Raw genomic sequence first — 24,761 nt, forward strand, 5'->3', positions numbered from 1 at the left:
TTTTTTTTTTTACAGATTGAAATTAATGTCATATTCATTGAAGATCTTTGTCATTTTGGAGTCAAAATGACAAAGATCTTAAGACCCAATCCAAATTTCTTTGCTCACTCAGTCAGTCACTCATTCACACACGCTCATTCACTCTTTTGTCATTCTCCTGACAGGGTTACTGACGTGAACATTAACCAGCCGTCCATCTGTCCCTCTACTGCTTTATCTGTGTCTCTCATCCTCGTTCTCATTTGCTTTTTCATTCTCAATTTCTCTCTCAGACAGGACCAGAGTATGGACAGGGCATGAACCCTATTAGCAGACTGGCTCAGATTCAACAGGCCAAAAAGGAGAAGGAGCCCGAATATATGCTGCTTTCAGAGAGAGGGATGCCTCGCCGGAGAGAATTCATTATGCAGGTAAATTTAATAAGAGAGGGAATGAAGAGGTGTAAAGTAAAAGAAAAATTTGAAGGCCGAGAGGGGGAGTGAAGGACAGATGAGTCCTGCACAAACACTGATAACCTCCCACTGTGCAGTCTGTCTTAATCAGAAAGACTGTCACCTCCTCCGGCTCTGATTACCACTGACCTTCAGCTCTGTCAAAGTCAGACAGAGACTCTTTTGACACGCACACACACAGTTGCTCGTCCACTCTTGGAAATTTCATCTCATTGCAGAAGTTAATGGATAATTAGTCTTAATTTTGATCATTTAGGTGACGACAGTAATTTTCCCATGTAGGTCCAAGCAAAATTCAAAGCTTAAACACTAAACTTTGTGCAAAATCCTCTGCCTAGCTCAACATGCATGTGCATTTATGCCCTTGACATCTTGCATGAAGGTGTGCAAATACAAGGTTTGCATGAAAATTAATTATTGGTTTGTATTTAAATGTAAAAAAAAAAATCAACCCATTATTTTCTGATTGTTCACTGCATCACATATGCACTTAGCACACATCACATCACTGGCTGGTGTCCACTGGTTTATTACAGGTCATTAAAACAACAATAACTGTACTGCTGGCTGCCCAGTAAAAAATTAACTTTATCTCATACAGTAAAAATGAAGTCCCCTGTAGCCATAAGAGCGGTGCTTAGTCCCTGTGAACAAAGACGCAAAAATACCAGCAGAATTGGCTCTTAATCACTTCGAATTTCCACATGTTTAGAAATGCCTCCAACTTGGATCTACATTTGTTCTCTAGTTTTGAATCAAAGAACAGAAAGAATCAAAGATCGGAAATCATGCAATTTAGTTGACTTGCGCTTGCTAGTTGAGCATTGTGTAGTATTAGTGAATTAGAGCAGAATAGCGTTGTATCAAGTAGAGTAAATTAGAGTGGTATAAAAGTATAGAGTGCCATAGATTAGAGTTAAATAGAACAGTATAGATTGTAGTTGAGTATAGCAATATGGAGTAGTGTGGTAGATTTTGTATAGAATTGTATGGAGTAGATTCGATAAGATAGGGTAGTATATAGCAGCTGTAGTAGTATAGAATAGTGTTGAAATGGTAAAGTAAACAGGATAGAATAGATTTGTGTAGAGTAGTACATAGCTGAATGGAGTTTTGTAGACTAGATAGGATGGATTAAGTAGAGTAAACAAGATAGAGATGAGTTGTATGGAGTAGACTGGTGTAGAGCTATACAGAGTAGAGTATAGCTGCATAGAGTAAAGGCTTATAGAGTAGGATTGAATAGAGTTAACAGGATATAGTAAATTTGTATAGTGTAGTAATAGAGTAGGGTAGAATATATAGGATGGATTGAGTAGAGTAAATAGATTAAATTTATTTAGTAAATTTGTATAAATTTAAGTAAATTTGTATAGTTTACAGTTGTATAGAGTGATGTAGAGATGTATAGAGTAGAGTAAAGGTGTATAGAGTAAGGTTGAAGTAATAGAGTAAGATAGAATGGATTGAGTAGAGTAAATAGTGTACAGTGTTTTTTGTTAATTTGTTCAAATTTAAAGGGGTCCTATTATGCTTTTTCACTTTTTCAACTTTAGTTAGTCTGTAATGTTGCTGTTTGAGCATAAAAAAGATCTGCAAATTTTCCCAAGGCAGACGTGGTTTCCCAAGTGGTTACAATCATCCGGGTTTAAATCATGCTCAAATTGATTTGATATTGACGCAATATTTACACTGAAGCTCGCAGTATGGTAAGGGGCTGTGTTTTTCGAACAACCTAGTATGAGAGCCTGTTCTAGCCTAGTATGAGAGCATAATAGGACCCCTTTAAGTAAATTTGTATAGTTTAGAGTTGTATAGAGTGGTGTAGAGATGTATAGAGTAGGGTAGAGGTGAATAGAGTAAGGATGAAGTAATAGAGTAGGGTACAATAGATAGGATGGATTGAGTAGATTAAATAAAGTGAATTTATTTAGTAAATTTGTATAGTTGAGAGTTGTATAGAGTGGTGTAGAGATGTCTAGAGTAGGGTAGAGGTATATAGAGTAAGGTTGAAATAATAGGCTACTTTCACACTGCAGGCAAATGTGGCCCAAATCAGATTTTTTTTTGCTCACATGTGACTCAGATCTGTTTTACTCATGACAGTGTGAACAGCTCAAACCACATGGAATCTGATCTGATTTGTGCCGCTTCCATATGTAGTAGTAAATCCGATACAGGTCAGATGTTTTGCAATGCAACCACAGTCTGAACAGTCATATCGGAATTCATGTGACTTTTACGTCACTCTGGATCAACGTTCGTAACGATTCTGTGCTCATGGGAATCACTTCAAAGATTTTACATACCCAAAGTTATCAAGTTGCGAAAGGTAGTCAGTGGAAGTACAGTGATGTGTCAGAACTCATAAGTATTACAGTGACAACTCTATATACAAGCGAAACATGAGGACTCGTATCACAAAAGTTTAAAAACTCTGCTCTCTTTTGTCAAATCCTTGTCTTTATTTTTCATATTGCCTGCGCATAATTTCCACTGGGTTCTGCAGCATATCACACTATAAATAAACACATAATCACCTTACTTTATGTTCTCCGTGTTTACTTCCGTATGACATGTTGCCAAGTCCATGGTTTTCCCATTGAATTGGGCTACGTTTTTGCTGTTGCTGTGGGTTGTTTGCTTTTGCTGTGGGTTGTTCAACTATGTGGGTTGAAGCAACCCTACTAACGCGATATTTACCCTCCGAAATGCGATTGGGGTAGTTTTGGACTAGTTTTGAGAAGCAATTGGGCGGATTTTGTTGTGAAAACCTGGCAACCCGGTTCGTATTGTTTTTTTGCGCATACAGTTCTGATCAGAACCATGTTCTGTTCACACTGGAAATCTGATATTTGCCACATTTCACTCAGCTATACAAAAAATCAGATCTGAGCAAAAATCGTAATTGAGCACTAAGGCTTGCAGTGGGAACGTATAGCCATAGTGTAAGGTAGAATAGATAGGATGGATTAAGTAGAGTAAATAGAGTAAATTTATTTAGTACATTTGTATTGAGTTGTATAGAGTGATGTAGAGATGTATAGAATAGAGTAAGGTTGAATATAGTGTATGGTAGAACAGATGAGAGCAGATCAGAATAGTATGGTGTGGAGTAGTACATAGTTGAATGGAGTTTTGTAGACTAGATAGGATGAATAGTATGTAGTAGAGTTGTATGACTTAGAGTAGTTTTGAGCTCTATAGAATAGATGAGAGCAGATCCGAGTTAAATAGAGTAGTATTGCATAAAGTAGTACTTAGTTGAATACCATACTTAGGTTGAGTATGGTAGATTGGATATTATAAAGTATCCAGTTTTATGAAAACCTGGCAACCCGGTTCGTATTGTTTTTTACGAAAAAAAAAACAACAAATGGGTTTTTGTGCTCTGCACCCATTTACCTAAATTCATTACTTCAGAGTTATGTGAAATAAAATAAATAAATAAATAAAGTAGATTTGTATAGAATAGTGTAGAGTTGTTTGGAGTGGAGTAATTAGGGTGGAGTAGAATAGACTCAGAGTTAAATAAAATAGTCTGATGTAAAGTAGTACAGAGTTAATGGAGTTGTGTAAACTAGATAGGATAGGATGTATTGGGGTAGAGACAAAAGGATATTGTAGAGCTAAGTAAATTAGCATAAAGTGGAGTAAGTAGTGCAGAATAGAAGGATGGATCAGAATGGAGTGCAAAGAAGAGAGTTGACTATTGAAAAAAGTTATTTTCCTGCTGGGAGGGAAGCCGCAGTATTTCAGCAGCATAAATAGTACACTGAACACTGCAGTAAATAAATAAAAAATCATGTTGAGTCTCATTCTGAATGATCTGTCAGAGGCTCATCCAGCTCTACCACACACATAAACAAGTACCAAGCAGCATCCAATGGCGGTTTTCCACTGCGTGGTACGACTCGGCTCGGCACGGCTCAGTACGGTATGGCACGGAACGGCTCGGCTCGGTTTGCGTTTCCACTGCAGTTCAGTACTGCTTTAAAGTGGGCGGGATTATTCACATGTCGTTATAGTTGCGCCGCCTCTACTGTACCGAGCCGTACCGTGCCATACCATGCAGTGGAAAAGCGCCACAAGATGGAGAAGTTTCTCTTCCCTGTCTCCCGTCCGATAATCCCTCGCTTTAAAGTGCTCCGTGCATCTCTGAGTGTGCGGTAACACAGCCTCTAACTGATTCTCCATGCTCCTTTCACTGTCGCATTAGACTCTGCTTGTGTGTGTTTCTTTTGTGTTGCCCAGTCGCTTCTAAAATTTCCACATTGTTCGCTCTCTGGTCTGTGGGCATCAATACGTGTCTGTTTTCAGGCCCACACCATCTTTCCCCACCTGCTGCTTTGCTCCTAATAAATATGAAAAGATGGTTGTCTGGGTTTAGAGAGAGTTTTTTGACAACAAAATGTTTTTATCTTTTATAACTATTTGAGAGTGTAGTGCTACCTATTGGGTGTTGGTTGTGCTTTCCGCCAGATTCAGACTTTTCTTTCATTATTAAAGTTGTTTTACAGGCAACATAGGTCATTTTTACATTTTAGATACATTATTGTTGCTTATTTTATTAACAATCCTGGTTTTGTACACTGTATGTGTCTTTGTTGACAGGTGATAGTAGGTACCGAGGTGACCACAGGAACTGGACCCAATAAAAAAGTGGCAAAGCGTAATGCAGCTGAGGCCATGCTGCTTCAACTGGGCTACAAGGCATCTACACCATTACAGAACACTCCGGAAAAGGTCAGTTTCAGTCAAGCTGCTAGTAATTATTATGGTACAATGAACATGTAATTTAAATGAGTCAAAGTAGTTGGCTACACTACAAGCTACTAAGCAATTAAAGCTATTCATACTTTCAAAATCAAAGATTTATCACAAAATCATGATACTAATTAAGTATCTTAGTGTTCATAATTTGGGAACACATTTTACACAATAATAATTAATAAAGCAAAAATGTCTATGAAGTATATATAATTATACAAGTACATATAAATATAAATTATATTTAAGTAAATAAATTATATATTATATAATAAATATATAAATTATATATATATATATATACAGTGGGTACGGAAAGTATTCTTTCTGTCAATATGGGGTGCTGTGTGTACATTAATGAGGAAAAAAAATTAACTTAAATGATTTTAGCAAATGGCTGCAATATAACAAAGAGTGAAAAATTTAAGGGGGTCTGAATACTTTCCGTACCCACTGTATATATGACTATTGCTGATGATGATGATTATTATTATTATTATGACAACTATGGCAACTATTAATTTGTTGTTTTTAAACAGGATATTTGAAACAGACCATCCAAAGTTTTTCAGGCTTTCTTTTTATTGTGCCATAAAAGAATGAAGTCATTTTGTAGAGCATCAACTTTACATTTTTTTGTTTTTGTTTTTTTACATTTTGGTATAATTTCTATTAGATGTCTCTCTCATTTAGCAAACTAATTGTCTCAGTAAAGTAAATAAATTAGATAAGAAACATTCAACTAACTAAATAAATAAAAACCAATAGTTTAATTAAATATTTATATTTAATAATTTATTTCACTACTAAAAAAAATCCCATCACCGGCTGAAAAAAAATACAAAAAAATGTACTGGAATGACAATGATGATAGAAAGCTTTCTTTTCTTTTTTTTTTTGACCTGTTTTTTTAGATCAGTGGTCACCAGACTCGGTCTTGGAGGGCCGGTGTCCTGCAGAGTTTAGCTCCAACCCTAATTAAACACACCTGATTCAGCTAATCAAGGTCTTACTAGGTATACTTGAAATTTCCAGGCAGGTGAGTTGAGGCAAGTTGGAGCTAAACTCTGCAGGACACCGGCCCTTCAAGATCAAGTTTGGTGGCCCTTGTTTTAGATGAACCACCCAGGGAAAAAAAATGCTAAAATGTTGGGAGACTTTCCTTTTTATACTAATGCCAAAAAGTTAAATATTTGAGGTTACTTTGTAGCATTTAATTCAGTGTTTTTACATTTAGGTAACAATTCTGTTGTGTTGTCTTTCTTTTAACGAGTTAATTATCCCATTTTGCCGCCACATTCAGTATGAACAGCGTAGCGGGGGTATTAATGAGAGAGTATGTGAATGTATATGTTTGTATCATCACACTTCTTCCTGTTTCGGTGCACAACCTTAATCTTTAAATCTCCCATCTACTTAGTCTTTGCAAGTTAGTGATGCTTATGTCGTGATGTCTCAATTTGGTAGCGATTCTCCCTTTCTAATGGAAACAAGGGAAAGCGACTTGTCTGACATGCATGAAAAGGGGTTTGCTAAACTGGCCATCTTTTTCTCTCTCTCCATTTTTTCCCGCTCCTCTATTATCTTAACATTGGCCACAGATGGACAACAAAGGCTGGAATGGACAAAGGGCTGCTTTTCCCGAAACAACGACCAACAGTAAGTGTTTTTCTCTTCGTCTGTGTTCCCCAGTGTAGGTGATGCCGGGCCGTTTAATCTATCTGACTGATTAATAAGAAACCGAGTCGGCTCAATCACGAACTCGCTTCTATGGAGAGCCTGTGAATTCCTCCTATTCACGCAGACTTATGTGCTTTCCCAGGGGGTCTGTGAGACCACAGTATTATACACTCACACACACATTAACCACCCAAACACTATTCCAGGGTACAACCGTGGTCTTCCAGACGGGTTTGCACACACACAAACATATCCATTTTCATGAGTTCTGCGGATCTCTTTTAGGACCGAAGTTCCGAGTAATAAGGTCTCCATTAGGTCCTCAAATGATCCCACTGTGTCAAAGAACTTTTAATGGGTGCTCTTTTAGCGCCCGTTTACATTTCCGACAAAATCACATAATGATGCAAGTCACTGAACTATGTTATAATGACCACTAATGCCTGTTTTAGTTATGGTTATGTACTACATAGCATACAGATACCCAATTAGCCTAATAGCTTATAGTCTCGCGTAGCCAGACCTTCAGACTGACGGCTGAAGGTCTGGAATCCATGGCAGCTTTCATTGGCCAAGGCCCGCCCATGAGGCCGTTTGACCGATGTGTCAAACAACCAATCACAGTTCGTTTCGTTCATCATCACGTTTCAGGGCGTGGAAATGTCACCACAATAACAGACCGGTGTGTAAAACTCTTGTCTCGTCTACGTATTTTAACGATTCTGTGCCGCAAACTTTAAATATTTCACATACTTTTGAAAATCCAGAGTTTAGTTGATCCTGATAAGCGCTCGTCATCACGGTTGTAAACACGACAGCTTTCTTCTTTCGTGAGGGGGTTTGGTGTCATGGTGTCTTTGTTTCCAGGCGGAACATTAAAGAACGCAACACACACGTCTACCGGAAATCCTGTATAATTCAACCAATCCGATGACGACTTCGAAACTCCTGAAGCGTTTCCACTTTTGTGTGCCATATGCATCAGACGTTTAGCCAACGGTCCGTGGGCGTGACGTCTGAGGCTGAGACTAAATAGCTTATACACTATGCATGCACTTACCTTAAAAGTGTTAGCACTTACCTTTTTGATGCGCAAAACCACATTCATAATTGCAGACGATATCATCGATATAATTGCGATTTATCACGATTTATCATGCAGACCTAGTCTAAACAAGTTCATTCTCCTCTCTTAAAGCTACATTCCGTGACACAAAAACAGTATTATTTTTTAAATTATAGTGGATTTGGGCATCTGCCATGACACTCCCTTTGAGAAATACTGCAGGCAGAGGGATACAAACGTTGAAACAGTTGGAGTTCCGATATCACTTGAATATCGCACTCCTCTCAGCCAATCAGATTCGAGGACCAGAAAGAACTGTTGTATAATTAGCATTACATCACTTGCTCAAAAAGTGGATCCTCTGCAGCGAATGTGTGCTGTCAGAATGAGAGTAATCACAATAATCCTCCAATAAAAAGCTATGTGTTTGTAAGAAACAACTGACTTATTTGTTTAGAATTAATTTAAACTGTTTATGTTTGCTGTGCATATTTCTCACCTGATTCAGACGAGACGACTTCTTTTTAACTGGAGAAAGCAATGTTGTGGATAGAGGACTCTATTGCCAGAAACAGTTTGAAGTTAAACCCATCATAATGATAAATTGTGTGGATTTCTTGTGGATTGTTGTGATTTTAATCGCTCTCATTCTGACGGCACCCATTCACTGCAGAGGATCCATTGGTGACTAAGTCATGCAATGCTGAATTTCTCCAAATCTGTTCAGATGTAGAAACAAAGGCATCTACATACTGGATGGCCTAATGATAACTGTTCTTTTCATCTATTATTCATCTATTATTATTTGTTTTATTATGTACTATACAGTAAGCAGTTCTATACATATTTTTAACTAATGTTGTTAGTGTGTACTTGATATAACTATTAACAATTGATGGAGACCTGATTTCGAGTAAGGACCCAATTTCTCACAACATCGGCCCATGATTCCCAGCTCTGACTTTGAGAGATGAGAAATGATGTAACTGGCAACGTTCCTGCATAGCCTGTCTGCAAACAAACATAGCACATCACTGTCTTTGTTTATGAGCTTTGCCAATATATCTTAACATCCTAAGTAATGCAAATCACTCTTATGCAATCACAAGCTGCTTTGATGTGGTTAGAAGTTGTGTAATGAATACAAATCATAGCAGTCAATTCACACATATGATATTTGTAAATAAAATAATTTTAGACAGATGGAGAAAACAAACAGAATTAAGACATACACAGAGTGTCTGTCAATTGAGCATCTCTGTAAACAGCTTTGTGATTATATTGGCAGTGATCTAGTTTTGGTTTGCGTCAGTCTTGCCAGACTGAGTTGTAGTTGTTGTTGTGAACTTGTGGACATTATTACACCCCTGGCCTCTGGCATTATTGGGTCTTGATTACATTTTTCCAGACCAGTCTTTTTTTTTTCTGCTGTGGAAATATGCAGATCTGGCACTACTTGACACTTGAGTTTAGGATTATATGAAATTGCATGATAAAAAACTATTTAAATCATTGTCAAATGCTAAAACAGCCCTAACGGTAATGAAGGTTGCAGAAATGGGAAAGCAGAGTGATATGACCAGCATCCTCGTGTAAACAACTTCAGTGAATTTTCAATGACCGCATTGTGTAATTAAGCAGTTTTGTTGCTTGATTTGAAGCAGTGTTTGACAACTGTTCTGGATGAATCTATGAAAACAACAGCTTCTCTAAATCATCTCTAAATCAGGTCACTCGTGGTCTAATGTTGGAGCATGTTTGACCCAACTATGTAGTGACATTCCTGGAACTTGCACACATGCTGACGAAAGCTCTTGGCTGATGGAAAAACCTTTATTATAGTGCTTGCGGCAAGCAGTTCATTTTCTTTCTTACAATTCTACAGTTAATTCAGCTTGAACCACTTAACATACTGTAACAAACTACTTTCAAACATTTTGTAAATCATTTCTGCTGTCTGTCCGTAAAAGCCTTAATTTTTTTTTTTTTTAAGAAATGTAAGTTTAAATTAGGAGAGAAAAGCTTAACTTAAAATATGTTGTTGAGAATTTCTCCTTGACTTACATCATTGTAGTATTTGCAAACTAAATTGTGCTTAAATTAATATTTTGGGTTCAGTTCAAGTTGAACTCAATCAGTAGCAAAATAATTTCCCTTTGTCCCTCTTTTTATTAAAAACAGTAAAAATATGAGTTCTAGCGAGGCACTTAGTATGAAAATAAATGGGGGTCATTTTGTAAGCGTTAAAACACTTAGCTGCAACATGTAACATGATTTTAGTGTGAAGGAAAAAAAATCTTGATTTTTGTAAAGATTTTTTTTGCGCTAATCAGCATTATGCCACAAAAGTTGATTGGGCTTAGGTTTAATCGTGTACATTGGTCCCACATGAATCAATTAAGTTAAACAAACATAATTATTTAGCATAGTTTCAACATCATTTAATTAAGTCATTTTTAAGTGACCCAGTTAGGTAGCCTTGAAATTATTTTATATGGTTCCCTGGCAGGATTAATTAATCCAATTTCATATATTCAATGAATTAAAAGATGTAGGTAGGTACTATGTAGCTAACAAGCTATTAACTATCAATGCACATGTTAGCATGCTAAATGCTAAGCATTTAAACTCTCCTTGAGCAAAGCAGTAATAACTTGTGCTGTACCGGTTCACAGCATAAGCCAATGCTCCACTCTTCTCCACAATGGTAACTCAGTGTAATTTAAATGCTTCTTATACTACGGGGCCGTTGAATGCTTGAATCTGATTGGCTGACGAACGTTCTGAGGTGTGCAATTATTTTCAGGGAAACGCACGGCGAACGTAGTTCCAGGCAGCTCTCTTGACCGCATTACAGTTCCATATCACTTCGCATAGTTAACTGTAATAACGGAAATTAGCATACAGTACCTATACAGCAAACAGGATTCACTGCAACTACGGTCACGCAGTTTGCACAAAAAGGTGTTGTCAGCGCTGCCCTGCCGATTTTATCGCTTAGCCGACATTTCTCACTAGCGAGGTAATAACAGCGCTGTTTAGAGACGCTGCTGCAGAACACTGTTGAGGGACTCACAGAGGTAGCCTAATTCACACAAGCTCTCTCTCTCTCTCTTTCTTTCTCTTTCTCCGCTTCGCATCGTGGCCGCATCACCACCTCGGGTGTGCATTATTTTTCTAATAATTCAACGGCCCGTCGTCAATTATTCCTTACTTATCATTCCAACATAATTGAACATCATGACAACTTAACATTAAACACTATCAAGTCTCCGCTTTTCTCATACAATAACACTTAATTTCATCATTTGTTACTCTGCTCATTAAGTTCCAAGTAAAGCATCCTGGGAACTACAGTTTCAGCAAAAATAATTTTCAAGTGCTTGATTACTTGGTTAAAATTCACCCTAAATAACTGAATCTAGCAGAATGGATATTTTTATATAAATGCATTAATTGAAAGCAAAGAAATCAAGTTGAAAAGAGAAACAGTTTTGTTGCATATATATGACTGAAGAAATGGAAAACATATTTGGCAATGGCAACCAAAAACTGTATGGTTTATTGGTTTACCACATTCTTCAAAATATCTTCTATTGTGTTCAACGGAAGAAAGAAATTCATACAGGTTCGGAACAACTTCTGGGTGAGTAAGTGATGACTGAAATTGAATATTTGGGTGAACTATCCTTTAACTTGTTAATTCTAGACTATTCCTTTAAAGGGATAGTTCACCTAAAAAATGAAAATTTTGTCATTAATTGCTCACCCTCAAGTCGTTCCAAATCTGTAAGACCTTCCTTCGCCTTCGGAACAGAAATTAAGATATTTTTGATGAAATCCGAGAGCTTTCTGACCCTGCATAGACAGCAAGGGTACTACCACGGTCAAGGCACAGAAAGGTACCAAGAACATTGACAAAGTTCATGTGACATCAGTGGTTCAACCGTAATTGAAGCTACGAGAAAACAATTCTTCTCCTCTTCGTTATCTTAGAGCCATTTTGGCAAGTACCACGAAGCATGAGGAGAAGAAGAATTGTTGAATAAAGTCGTTTTGTTTTTTGTTTTTTTGCGCAACAAAAAGTATTCCCATAGCTTTATAAAATTACGGTTGAACCACTGATGTCACATGGACTATTTTGTCGATGTTCTTGGTACCTTTTTGGACCTTGAACGTGGTAGGACCCTTGCTGTCTATGGAGGATCAGAAAGCTCTCGGATTTCATCAAAAATATCTTAATTTGTGTTCCGAAGACGAACAAGGGTCTTATGGGTTTGGAGCGACATGAGGGTATTATTGACAGAATTTGCATTTTTGGGTGAACTATCCCTTTAAGCTTCTGTTTTTTGTCAACATCTGTTTCAGTGCTAAATCGGGCTTTATGCGTAAAATGATGCATCTGAAGTGGCATATATATATGAAAAACATGCATTTGGACACTTTTCAATGCTGCACCAATGCAGCATAAATTTCTCATGTTAAAACACGATTATCCATCTTTCTCTTCATCTGTCTGTTTTTCTTTTGGCCTTTGCTCTGTTTTGGAGAGGATCCATTCTCCAGCTCAGCTTTATTGTGCTGGTGTTGTTCGACTCCATCTATCTCCTAATTGACTTCACAGACTTTCTCAACCGTAGAGTCTTTAATGTCAGAATAATGCTGGTTAATTTACGGTTCCTGAGATCTGCCAGGGAGAGAATCAACGTCTCTAAGGGGTGTAAACTCAATTCAGAGCAGATGTACATGTCAGTGACCTGCGAACTAAGTTTTTCCTTTCCACCCTTGTGAACACAGACCAGGTTCTCCAAAGCAGATTTATGGTACCTTGTCCATCACTGCTAAGTGTGTAGATTTATATCAGCTGCATTTTGATTATGCAAGAGCTATGATTTTAATCCTTAGCTCTGCATTCTTGGGTGTTTCTTGAACTGTGCACATTTTTGTCCATGTGGACTCTCTGAAAACAGAGTTTCACATTCTCACTAGTTGTCCAAAAGTGTGTATACATGCATCACAGGAGAATTCTGTCAGTTATATTTTTTGATCATTTTCACCACATCTCAAATGATGTGTTTAATTGTGTTCTAAAGTAGAAATGATGGAAATGGAAATTGCATTTAAAAAATTTTTTTGGAATAAGATGGCTGGATAATTTATTAGCTAAGATGTTATGTATCCCAATTACAATTAAATAATATTTACACACATTTTGCATCATTTTGCATCATCACAGTTTGGAAATGATGCATAATAATAATATTCTGCTTACTAGTTCTACTACTGTACTACTATTCTACTACTACTACCTTGATTTTTAATTTGTTTCTTTGTATTTCATCACTTACACTACACTGTTTTCTCTTTGTTAAACAAGTACACTAAATTAATTAGGGCCAAACTTGTCAACGTGTTGATTTTTGTGCCACATAACTTGTTTTGTGATATTGTTTTTCCCCCCATTTGTTTCATTGCATAATGCGAAATGCAAGTTTTCGCGTGACAATTTAAAACATTGTAAATTGCCTCTTTGCCTTGTTGAAATGCCCGTGGGAACTTCAAACTGCTGTTTTTTTTTAAAATTTACATTCTCACTCAGCTTAGTCAATTCATATTGACATGGTTTGTTACCATTTTTATGTATTGAATATTTTTATGATGGATTTTCATGTTTTTAAATTGCTAAATTTTTGCACAAGGATAAACGTTTCCAAGAAAGTTTTAATTTGTCACTTTTACTTTTTTCAAAAAAAGTGGAAATGTGTTTGTTTTAGTAAAAATCAACCTCGAAGATTTAAAAGTGCCTGTAGCACCCTCATACTTTATTGCTTAAATGTCTTCAAAGTGACATATAGAGCTAAATGCCCAGGGTTGGATCCCTCTCAAGAGTGTAATGGTACAAAATGAGCAAGACTTTGAAACAAAAATGAAATGTAGTCAAAATTGCACATTGAGTCACGTCCGGCGCAACCATATGGTCTCAGGGCTCATGTAACATGCTGTATTTAAAGTAACAAGACAATGTGTCAGGCATTATTAATCAATTTCCTGCACTGGTATCCTACAAGTTTGAGCTTTAATCCCATGATGCATTCTTCTGAATGTACAATCCCATGGAGATGCATGGCATATGTGTTAAAAATTTGTGTGTGGAGTAATAAACGGATGAAGGAAATGAGGCGGGAGGGATGGATTAAGGGACGTATGGGAGGTCTCAGCCTTGCGTTATGTCCCAGAAAAGCAACACATCTTCTTAATTGAGGTTTTTTATTCCCACATGATATTAGGAGAAGTCCAAAAAAACATAAGATCTCCATTCTAGATAAGCATTTCAGCAGCTTTTCGTCAGCAAAGTGGCCACAATTTATTTCTTGGTGTTTTTTTTGTGAGCGTGTGCGTGTTTGAAAGAGTCAGTTTGTGTGTTAAAAAGGGAAGAAGTAGAGCAGGATTCCACGAGAACTGAATGTGTAAGACAGTGCTTTGCTCGTGTGTGTACGAATATGTCGGTGTGTTAGTGTTTAGTGTCTTGGAGCATTGCTTCATCGTGTTGATTTACAGTTGGGCCTTGTGTGTTATCTGTTTTAAATCACAGCTTGAGCCATGAGCTGGCCAATCTCCAGCCCACCATTCTCAAATTCAGCCCATTATACTGGGTGGAACCTGTTGGAACGGGGAAAGAGATAGAGAAGGGAAAAAAGAAAGAGAAATGAGGGTGCCGATGGGGTGGTGGTATTGTTTTTTCTTCGCTTTTATGTGCTTTTTGTCGTAATTCCCACATTGATGTCATTCTGGCTCACACCTCTAGTTTTATACCATGTTAAGTATGCATTTTTCTCTGGATGCTGATTTGTGTAATGCAAAATGCAAGTTGGCATGTGAGATTTTAAAAATTCAATGTCGGTTGCCTTCTTTGCCAGTCAGCCTTGTTGAAATGGCTGACAGGAACTCCGAACTGCTGGTTTTCATTTACATTCTCTCTTCGTGAATTAAAGGGTTGCGTCAACGGCACACTGCAGCGCTTGGAGGAACTGCCTATTTACATTTCTCACCATTTTCTGGGATAATATTTACCAGTTTTATGGCCCGAACACTAAGTTAAATCAGTTGTTGCTTGTTCTGGGTTGTCAGAAATTGTGGAGAACAGCCGGCTGCTTTTGGAAACTTCGTTCAGGACAGCAAACACAAACAGGAAGCAGAATCTGCGCACAGATGAGGATGTTCGCTGCAGCTGCTCTGTTCCTCTCCTCTTCTCTTGTTATCAGTCTGTACTGGCTTCTGTGAAGAAGAATTTGGCTTTTTGTCCGTGTCTGTCAACTTGAAAGTCATTTATAATGCTGTAATTTACATATAAAAATGACAAAACTTGCCTTTAACAGATGTTTAAAATACACACACTTTCTCTTTTGGGGAAAGTACCCCACTGTTTTATCATCGATCAGGTGAAAATCATATGTCAGATCACTTAGAGAAGCAATAGCTCATCTATATTATTTTATTTATTGTTTTTGTTTTTTATTAAAATAGTTTGAACCATTCACAAGCTTGGGGTCAGTACGTTTTTTTTATGTTTTTGAAAGATGTCTCTTATGCTCACCAAGTCTGCATTTATTTGATAAAAAATACAGTAAAAACAGCAATATTGTAAAATATTAGTACAATTTTAAGCAGCCATTACTCCTGTCTTCAGTATTACATGACCCTACGGAAATCATTATAAAATGCTATGCTGATTTGGTGCATAAGAAACAATTCTTATTATTATAACTCTTAAAGTGCCCCTATTATGCCTTTTTCGAATATTACCTTTCATGCAGTGTGTCATGTAGCTGTATGTGAACATAAACTATCTGCAAAGTTGTGAAGCCGACAGTGCACGATAAATAAAGTTATTGTCTATCAAAAAAAAAGAGTCGGCTCTGTCATTCCGTCACGGCAATGGGCGTTTCGTTTCCGACACGTGCTGTACACGGTAGACCAATCCAGAGCCAATCTCTCTACGGCTGTGGACCGATCACAAAGGGCTGCGCTATCTGACCAATCACAGCAGTGAGGGCTCACGGAAAGGAGGGGTTTAGAGAGACTGATTCTTTGAAGTGCTTTGCACGAGTCGTTTACGAATCATTTAGAAATTAGGTAAAATTAAATTTATTTTTTGAGAAAACTAATGTGTTTTTTGACCTTGCATGCATGTAAACCTGTTTTAAGAGACTCATCAAACAATATTAGCAACCTTAAAAATGGCATAATAGGGGCATATTTAAAAATGGTTGTGCTGCATAATATTTTTGTGGAAACCGACATTTTTTCAGGATTTTTTGATGATTAGAAAGTTTAAAAGAACAGTGTTTATTAAAAATATTAGTCTTTACTGTCAATGTAATGTGTCCTTCCTTGGGAAAAAAAAGAAAAAGAAAAAGAAAACGCCTGCTAACGCCATGGAGCTCACATCTCCCAAAACGTCGAAGCAAATTTTCAAATAGATTTTATCTTTATTAACAAACCGCATATTTGAAGTCTAACCAAGTACATTCTCGCCTAAAAAAAACTCTTAAAACTACATTCTGTGACACAAAAACACTATTATTTATAAAATTATAGTGGATTTGGGCATCCGCATGACACTCGCACTCCTCTCAGCCAATCAGATTCGAGGACTAGAAAGAACTGTGGTGCATATATATAGTTTTTATTAATACTTTTTTTCAGCAAGGACACAATAAATTGTATTAATAAATAGATATTTAACATAAATGTAATAATTTATTAATTTATCCATTTTAGTAACATTTTTATTTATTTATTTATTTTATCATTTATTTCATGACATTTTCAATAGTAAGAATAGAAATGTGCCCACAGCTGAGCAATGACCGTGTGTCTTTTTCCATCCCTATATAGCACAAAAAGGAATTCTTCACCTCTCCCCGGATGTGTATCAAGAGATGGAAGCGAGCCGGAATAAGGGAGTCCCCGGTGCCCCTGGAAACTACCTGACACCCAAAGACATTGGCCAAGGGTCCACAGGGCCATTCTACACCCCGTCGGTGGGCAACACTGCAACCATCGCAAGAGAGCTGCTGCTGAGCGGGACTTCGCCCACCGCTGAGGCCCTGATCCTGAAGGGAAAAGCACCTGCTTTGGCCTGTGGCTCCATCCAGCCTTCCCAGCAGCTGGAATACTTAGCCCACATTCAAGGCTTCCAGGTATGGAATAAATGAAGTGATTTTACAGATCTGTTTATCTCTCGCGCTCGCTCTCCATTGCTAGCTCTACCCAGAGAACCAGACCTCAAATTTCATAACATCTCTCGCGGAGCCTAAAATTGATCTTCTTGGCTTGCACTGTTCGTCCATCTGGACGAGACCACGGAAATGTGGAAGTGCCTGCTTCTGTCATTGATGTTCCTACAGGCCAAGGAAGTAATTTCTCACAGTTACATTTCCCTTTTTCCTGTCTGTATACCATTGCAGACAAAGGATAACAATCTGTCTTTAGCTGATTTGTCTTCCACGGCTCTGTTTTTCCTAGGGCTGCATTATAATTATTATAATTGTTATATTATAATAATTATTATAATTAACTGCAAATTATAATTTGTTTGTTTATTTTTGTTTGTGGAGCAGCTGCACTTTACATGTAGGCTACCAAGCAATAAGAATGGCCTGCCGTCCCATTGTGAGAATGTTTTGCGCCAGTTTACTGGATCAGCACTATATTCTTTTTTTGATCATGCACATGCATTTTTATGCCTTGCAAAAAAATAAATACACTACACTTCAAAAGTTTAAGTTTGGTAAGATTTTTCCATGCTTTTGAAGTCTCTTAGTTTGACCAATGCTGCATTTATTTAATTCAAAATACAAAAAAAGTAATATTGTAAAATATAATTTTTACATAAAAAAAAAAAAAAATTGTATTTCAAAGCTTTTTGTGTCACATTATCCTTCAGAAATCATTCTGATATGCTGATTTGGTGCTCAAGAAACATTTCTTATAATTAATGTTGAAAACAGTTGTGCTGCTTAATATTATTGTGGAAACTGTGATACTTTTTTCAGGATTCTTTGAAATAGAAACATTTTGAAACATTATAAAAGTACTTACTTTCAATTTTTGCATCATTGGTAAATAAAAGTATTAATTTCTCCCAAAAAAATGAAAAATCTGACTGACCCCAAACTTTTAAACAGTAGTGTATTTATGTGTTATACAAAATATAGGCTAACAATAAAACTGTGTGTGTATGTATGGTATTTAGTATGCGGCAGTAATGGAATTTATACACTAAATTTATACAATTGAATGTGACTTTTTATTAAATTGCTGCTAAAACGTTGTAAATGGAAACAGGAGTCAAAATGGAATGCTGTAATTGGCACTTTTATTATTCATAATCTCAGTTATTATTAATATTAATCATTTCTGATTAGTTGTACCTTCCCTGATCCCCAATGTGTGTGTCCTCAATCTCTACTACAGTTTAAAGAAAACCAAGCCAGTGACTGAAAAGCACAATCCAGTACCTCAACATGAGCCGGCCCACTTAATTTAGTAGCAGGTGCTTTTCATATTGGACAGTAAAAACATTTTATCTTAACCTGCTGAGGTTGCCTTTGAAAAAGCCTTTGTTTTTGCTCAGAGCTTTCCTGTAGTCTGAAACCCGATGAGGAAGAGTGAGGCAGCCAAAGGTAAACACCGGGGGAAAACAGCAGGTTTCTGCGGCCAGCTGTGAGGGATGAGCCGACCTGCCTGTGTGAATCACTCCACATTCAAACCCCTTTCCCCCTCGAATACCCTGATAAGAATCCTGCCTGGCTTGATCCCCCCCCCATTCCTTGGTGTCTTCTATCAGGAGGATTTGAATGTATAATGGAGGAAGGCAGGAAATACGCGTTTCATTGAGACGATGCGCCGACCGATGTGGGCTGGTAATGAAAACCTGAATGTACCAAAAGCAAAACAAAACCACTGAGCTGCTTCTTTAGCACTGAAACGCAGATTCCAGACTTTCATGTTTGTTGGCAGATGCTCTTGTGCAAAATAGTGTGCACTTATTGGGAAACACCTTTCTGTTTCTAATCAGAGAAGCAGACATGCTATCTACAGTGCCAAAGGACATGTTTAAATCAGCCCAGGTTTGTGATTCAATTTGGACTTGACGGAGCTGTTATGAAAGCCCCTATGAGGCCCTTTTCGTTGGCATTGGAGCAACAGAAACACCTGAAATGGTTTGGGAAAGCCACAACAAGAACCGATGTTCAATCAGTTTCCTAAAGCAGTTGTTCTACACTGCAGATGTGGTATTCATTGTCGTGTGGTTATTCATGCGTCTGTTTCCTCTAAATCCTGATTCTGATCTCGAAACTCTTTATGGAGAAGTTAATAGATGCCTTGTAAAAATAAAGACCTAGCACGAGCTGTATTTGGCATTGACTTTCAGTTGAGATTGGTTCATTCAGGTCTTTCGCTCTTGTTGGGCCCCAACTAGACACATGGGGCCTCTGAGACGAACGAGATTTGATTGATGGAATTTGGCCAGAGGTTGAAAATTAGATAGGGCATCAGTATATTGGCATTTTGGAAACAGTGCTGGTGCAGAGAGGGTTGGAGAAAATAGTTTGTTTGCTGTTAATTTCCCTGTCGTCTCAGGCCACATGTGATGGAAGTAGGGCAGAAATAATGGAGTCGTTGGAGTAATGCATAACATATGCTCTCTCTTTCTCGTTCTCTTTATCTTTGTGGTACGAGTGAAATGCTGTTATTTTCTGTAGTTGAGCTTCACATTGTTGTGCCCACACTTACCTTTTAAGTGGGCTCTTAGGTAGTCCGTTGTCTTCAGTCATGCAGAGATGTTCATGATCATTAGAAAAATAGTCCTAAATACCATCAGATTAGGTTTCTTTGGCCTGTAACGATAGCTGAATATTAATTAGTCTCACATTGCCAGACTTTGATTTTTAGCATAAAGTGTCTTCCTGCTTATTCTGTACAAATTTTTTATTGGGATAATTTGTAGTCCAGCTTATTCCAGCCAAGAATCACTAATTTAGACAGGAAAAGGCCATTTAACATTTAAAGCACTCATTATGTTTAACCCAGTAAAAATCTTTGTACTCCGACTCCCAGATGTTGCATAAAACCTGCTAAGAATGGCTTGTTTGAGGAACAGACGTAAATTTAAGTTGTTATTCGCTCATAATCTTCCTCTTCAGTTAGCTGTTAGGGGTTGTGGCCACATTGAGTAACTGACTTGAACTCGAGATCAAGATGAATATAATGTGAGAACAAATCATTCCACTTTATTGAACTGGATCAGTTGATTCATTGAAAAATCCAACTTAAAAGAACAATTCATTCATTTGAGGGATATAAGCATTTTTCCTTAACTACAAACCAACGTTTGGTCCCAAACTATCTAGCCACTACTGAGTGAGAACTTAATTTAGGCAACAATTGAAACCCTGTTACCCATTTTGGCATATATTATTTATTTATTCATTTTTGTCTATTAAAAAATACTTTTAGAAAAAAAGTACTTAAGTACTTTTTTTTTAAAAATTTTCTAAAGCTTATTTTATTTTATTTTATTTGAAAATAAATCACAAAAATAAGAATTTAAATGTTTATTTTGACATGTCCCAGTAACAAAAGAAAGTTAAGCACCTCTTTACACTTGTCGAAAACAAACGAAACGAATGAAACGATCCGATGCTTTAAGCTTGAAAGCATGAGACACCTTTCATTGCATGGAAAAGACCAGCCAGCACATTCTTCAGAATTTCTTCTTTTATGTTTCATATAAGAAAGAAAGCCATATGGGTTTAATGATGACAGATGACAGAATTTTTGGGTGAACTGATGCTTTTTCTAAAGTGCACAGCCGAAGCCACATTAAAACACAGAACAATAGTTTTCCTGTTGACTGATCTGACATCTGACAGATTATTTAGTAACCTTCAGTGATCTGGTTAAACTCTTGAGCCTCTCTTGGTCAGCTGGGTGACTTGTTTGGCGCAAGTAGCATCAGCTTTAGACGAACCCAGAGATGGATCTTTCCCCAAATCCCCCTTTGGTCAAGCAACCGGAGCCCTGCCAGCTAACGTTCACTCCCCAGGCTGGGGACACAGAGATTCGGAGAGGACGAAAGGGAGAGAAGAGGTGGAGCAGTGAAGCCAATTCCGTGGGAACGTTGCTCTTCGCCGCATGTCAGGTGCACATCATAAAGGGCCTTTTGTGCTGAGCCTGTGAGCTGCAAAGCAGTCTGGGAGAGCGGAGAGCAGTAGGTAGAGCTCATGTTAGGGATGAGTCCTGAGCATTTTATGAACCCCATTCATTCTATCACTTCATATGAGACTGAGTGAAACATACTGTACCATAGTCTTCCACCCTGCTTGTATACTTCAGAGCTTATGAACTTCTCAATGTAAATAATATAAATTATGTTTTCAACTTTTACTATTGCTGTGTTGACTTCATTACCAAAGTTACTGTAGGAAAAGAATGTACAAAATATATATATATATATTTAAAAAAAAAAAAACATATATTTTATATAATCTTGGAATTGCTGAGTTTATTATCACTTTAAATGAAGTTTTTCAGTGACTACAAACAAACTTTTGTTCCCAAACTAACTGACTGAAATTTTTGTTTTGTTTTGTTTTGTTTTGGACTCCCTGTATGCTTTTTTTTGGCCTATTAATTTTTTAGCATTTAAAATAGAAAGTAAGAATTTAAAAATAGGAAGCAACTAAACATTTTTTAAAGTATTTTTAGGAAATAAAATACATAAATAAGGATATCAGTATTTACTTTGATGTTTCACTTTTTTGTATACTTTTTAGTAACTACATTTGTTTAAATATAGTAACCTTAGTAACTTAATTTAGGTCACATTTCCCATTCTGGCATAGACGTTTGTTTTGATTTGATTTGTTTTGTTGTAATTGTTTTGCATCTCTTTTTATTGATGCTGTTCAATCCAAGAGATACAAAAATGAAAGACGTTTTTGTAATTTAAGTAATTAAACATTTTTTGAAAAGAAATCACACAAATCTGGATTTCAGTGTTTATTTTGACATTTCCCACTTTTAGTAATAAGATTGTTTTAATTGTTCATTTTTTAAAACATTTTTATGAGGTATGTAAAAATGAATAGAAAATAACACTTATTGTATAATTTTTAGCTGCCAATCAAGATTTTCTGAATGTTTTGTTTTTGAGTTTTAGACCATATTCTCTGAGACCCTCACCTTATCCCTCTTTTTTCATGCCCGTTTCAGTTTTCGCTCTGCCTTTATTTAATCGTACTCTTTCTGTTTCCTCCCACCCTCTGAGCCCCTCTGCTCACTGCCCGTCTGTTTCTCTTTCTGTTTGTCTGTCTCTCACATGGTTTCTAACCTTGGCTAGAAATGCCAGCATACCTAGATTCAGATCACAGGCTCTCAGTTATTTCTTCAAATAACGCCCATTGATGTTTTCTGACCTTCAAGTGAATCGTGGCTGCATTTTGAGATAAATGGAGATGAGCTGATAAAAGAACTCGTGCTAGGATTTCTCATCCTGCCAGCGCTGGGCAGACATGCATCTCTCTGTGAGGGGCTGCTTTGATCACGGGCGGCAGCATTCAGCATCTATATGCCAACTGCTCTGCAGTCATGCCATAAATCACTTCATAAATCGCTTCATATGCAGGTGATGGAAGCGCCTGTGATGCATTCGTTTCATCCTTTATATCAGTGATTTAAAGGATTTTTAGCAATTTATTAATTTTATATATAGTAATTAATATATTAATATCTGTAGATTCAATATACACAGTGCCTTGCGAAAGTATGGAGTTTTTTTTTCATGTTGCTGCTTTGTTAAACTGCTTTAAATGACTTTTTTCACAACAATCTACACTTCATGCACCATAATTACAAACCAAAAAACAGGTTTGTGACAACTTTGCAAATTTATTAAAAAGGAAAAATTGAAATAAGTACTTTGCATAAATTAACTCGGTACTTAGTTGAAGCACCTTTACAGCCTCAAGTCTTTTTTGGTATGATGTGGCAAACTTTGCACATCTGCATAAAAATCAAGCACATTTCATCTCTGCTAGATATTTCACAGTCTATTGTATGAAAAGTGGAAGCATTTAGGAGCAGCAGCAACTAAGCCACGAAGCGGAAGACCACAAAGTCATGTAGTGAGGTCACAGAGTTCTGAAGCTAAAAGTCTCCGATGCTCTGCTGATTCCATAGCTAAAGAGTTATAAACTTCCATAGCCATTAATATCAACACAAAAATCGTGTGGCGGGAGATTCATGGAATGGGTTTTCATGGCTGAGCAGCTGCGTGCAAGCTTCATATCAACAAGTAAAATGCCAAGCTTCAGATGTAGAGGTGTAAAGCATGCTGCCACTGGACTCTGGAGCAGTGGGAATCTGTTCTGTGGAGTAACGAATCACGCTTCTCTGTTTGGCAGTCTGATGGGCGAGACTAGGTTTGGTGGATGCCAGAAGAACATTACCTGTCTGACTGCATTGTGCCAACTGTGCAGTTTGGTGGAGGAGGGATAATGGTATAGGGGCTGTTTTTTCACGGATTGGGTTAAGCCCCTTACTTCCCGTGAAGGGAAATCTTAATGCTTCAGCATACCAACAAATTCTGAACAGTGCTCTGCTACCAAGTTTGTGGGAACAGTTTGGGAAAGGCCCTTTTATATTCCAATATGACTGTCCCAGTGCTCAAAGCATGGTGCATGAAGACACTGGTTGGATGAGTTTGGTGTGGAAGAACTTGACTGGCCCGTATACTGGATGGGCAAAAAATCCAAAACTCAGTTCCTGTTGATGTAATGGTCCCAATACTTTTGTGCATTATATAAATGTTTATCTGCCATAACATGGTAATATTAATGGTCAGAATTTTAATATCTCTAATACTCTCTCAATAATTTCAAAGCTAAGCCCATACCTGAAGTTATACATGGAAAAATTGGCATTAAAGCCAGTATTTTGACTGACCATTCATACATTTTAATCACACTTTATTTTCCGTGCTGCCCACCTGCAGCATTTCTATAACCTGTAACCCACCATCTTGCCCTTAATGGCAAAGCACTGACTGATGATATGAAAGTGATTTAATTTGATGCGAGAACATCTGGAGTTTTATAACTCAGCAGTAGCATCAGGTTCATAATTTCAATTACAGAAGTGGATTGATGTGGGCTTTTGAAGGTGACTCGATCCTTTTATGGTGAACGATATGATTCAGAAAACGTTTTTGGCACTGGTATGCCTTAGACTTGCAATCCGACACAAAAATCGGTGAAGAATTTTTTGGATGACTTATGAGGCAATTAAAGATATATTTATGTTAGAACCGTAAAATCCGGCATGTATCAAATTTGTTGATGTGCAGTGTCTGCTTTAGTGGTAAAGGGAGCCATATTTGGTTAGGAAAAGTGAAGCTTTATCTAACTGGCTTCAGACGCTATAGATAGGCTGTGAATATATTTGCTAAATTATTTGTCTACGCTCTTAATAATAAAGATTCTTTATTGGCAACTGTGGTTTCTTTTAACATCTATGAAACATTTCAAATGCACAAAAGTTTCTTTATACTGGATGAATGTTCTTTAGGCTGGTTCATTAAAGAACTGTTCACTGCCAGGTTCTTACGGTGGCCCAGTAGTGCACAACACAATAAAATCTCCACAACACAATGAAATTAGCACAACACAGCGGAAACAAGCTGCAACACAACGGAAACAAGTCGCAACACAATGGAAACAAGCCAC

General features: G+C 37.2%; 1 protein-coding gene across 1 annotated transcript in view; it reads left to right on the forward strand.

Annotated features, from left to right (window-relative positions):
* LOC107754214 (double-stranded RNA-binding protein Staufen homolog 2) overlaps positions 1–24,761 on the forward strand; it is a 95,047-nt gene that overhangs the window by 62,588 nt on the left and 7,698 nt on the right. Inside the window, exons 9-12 of the mRNA XM_016570586.1 lie at positions 273–410; positions 5,067–5,198; positions 6,824–6,881; positions 16,867–17,171. Of these exons, the coding sequence (XP_016426072.1) occupies positions 273–410; positions 5,067–5,198; positions 6,824–6,881; positions 16,867–17,171 (633 nt within the window). The remainder of the gene's footprint in view (positions 1–272; positions 411–5,066; positions 5,199–6,823; positions 6,882–16,866; positions 17,172–24,761) is intronic.

Source organism: Sinocyclocheilus rhinocerous, unplaced genomic scaffold (assembly GCF_001515625.1).
Source record: "Sinocyclocheilus rhinocerous isolate Xijiao unplaced genomic scaffold, SAMN03320098_v1.1 scaffold442, whole genome shotgun sequence".
Lineage (NCBI taxonomy): Eukaryota > Metazoa > Chordata > Actinopteri > Cypriniformes > Cyprinidae > Sinocyclocheilus > Sinocyclocheilus rhinocerous.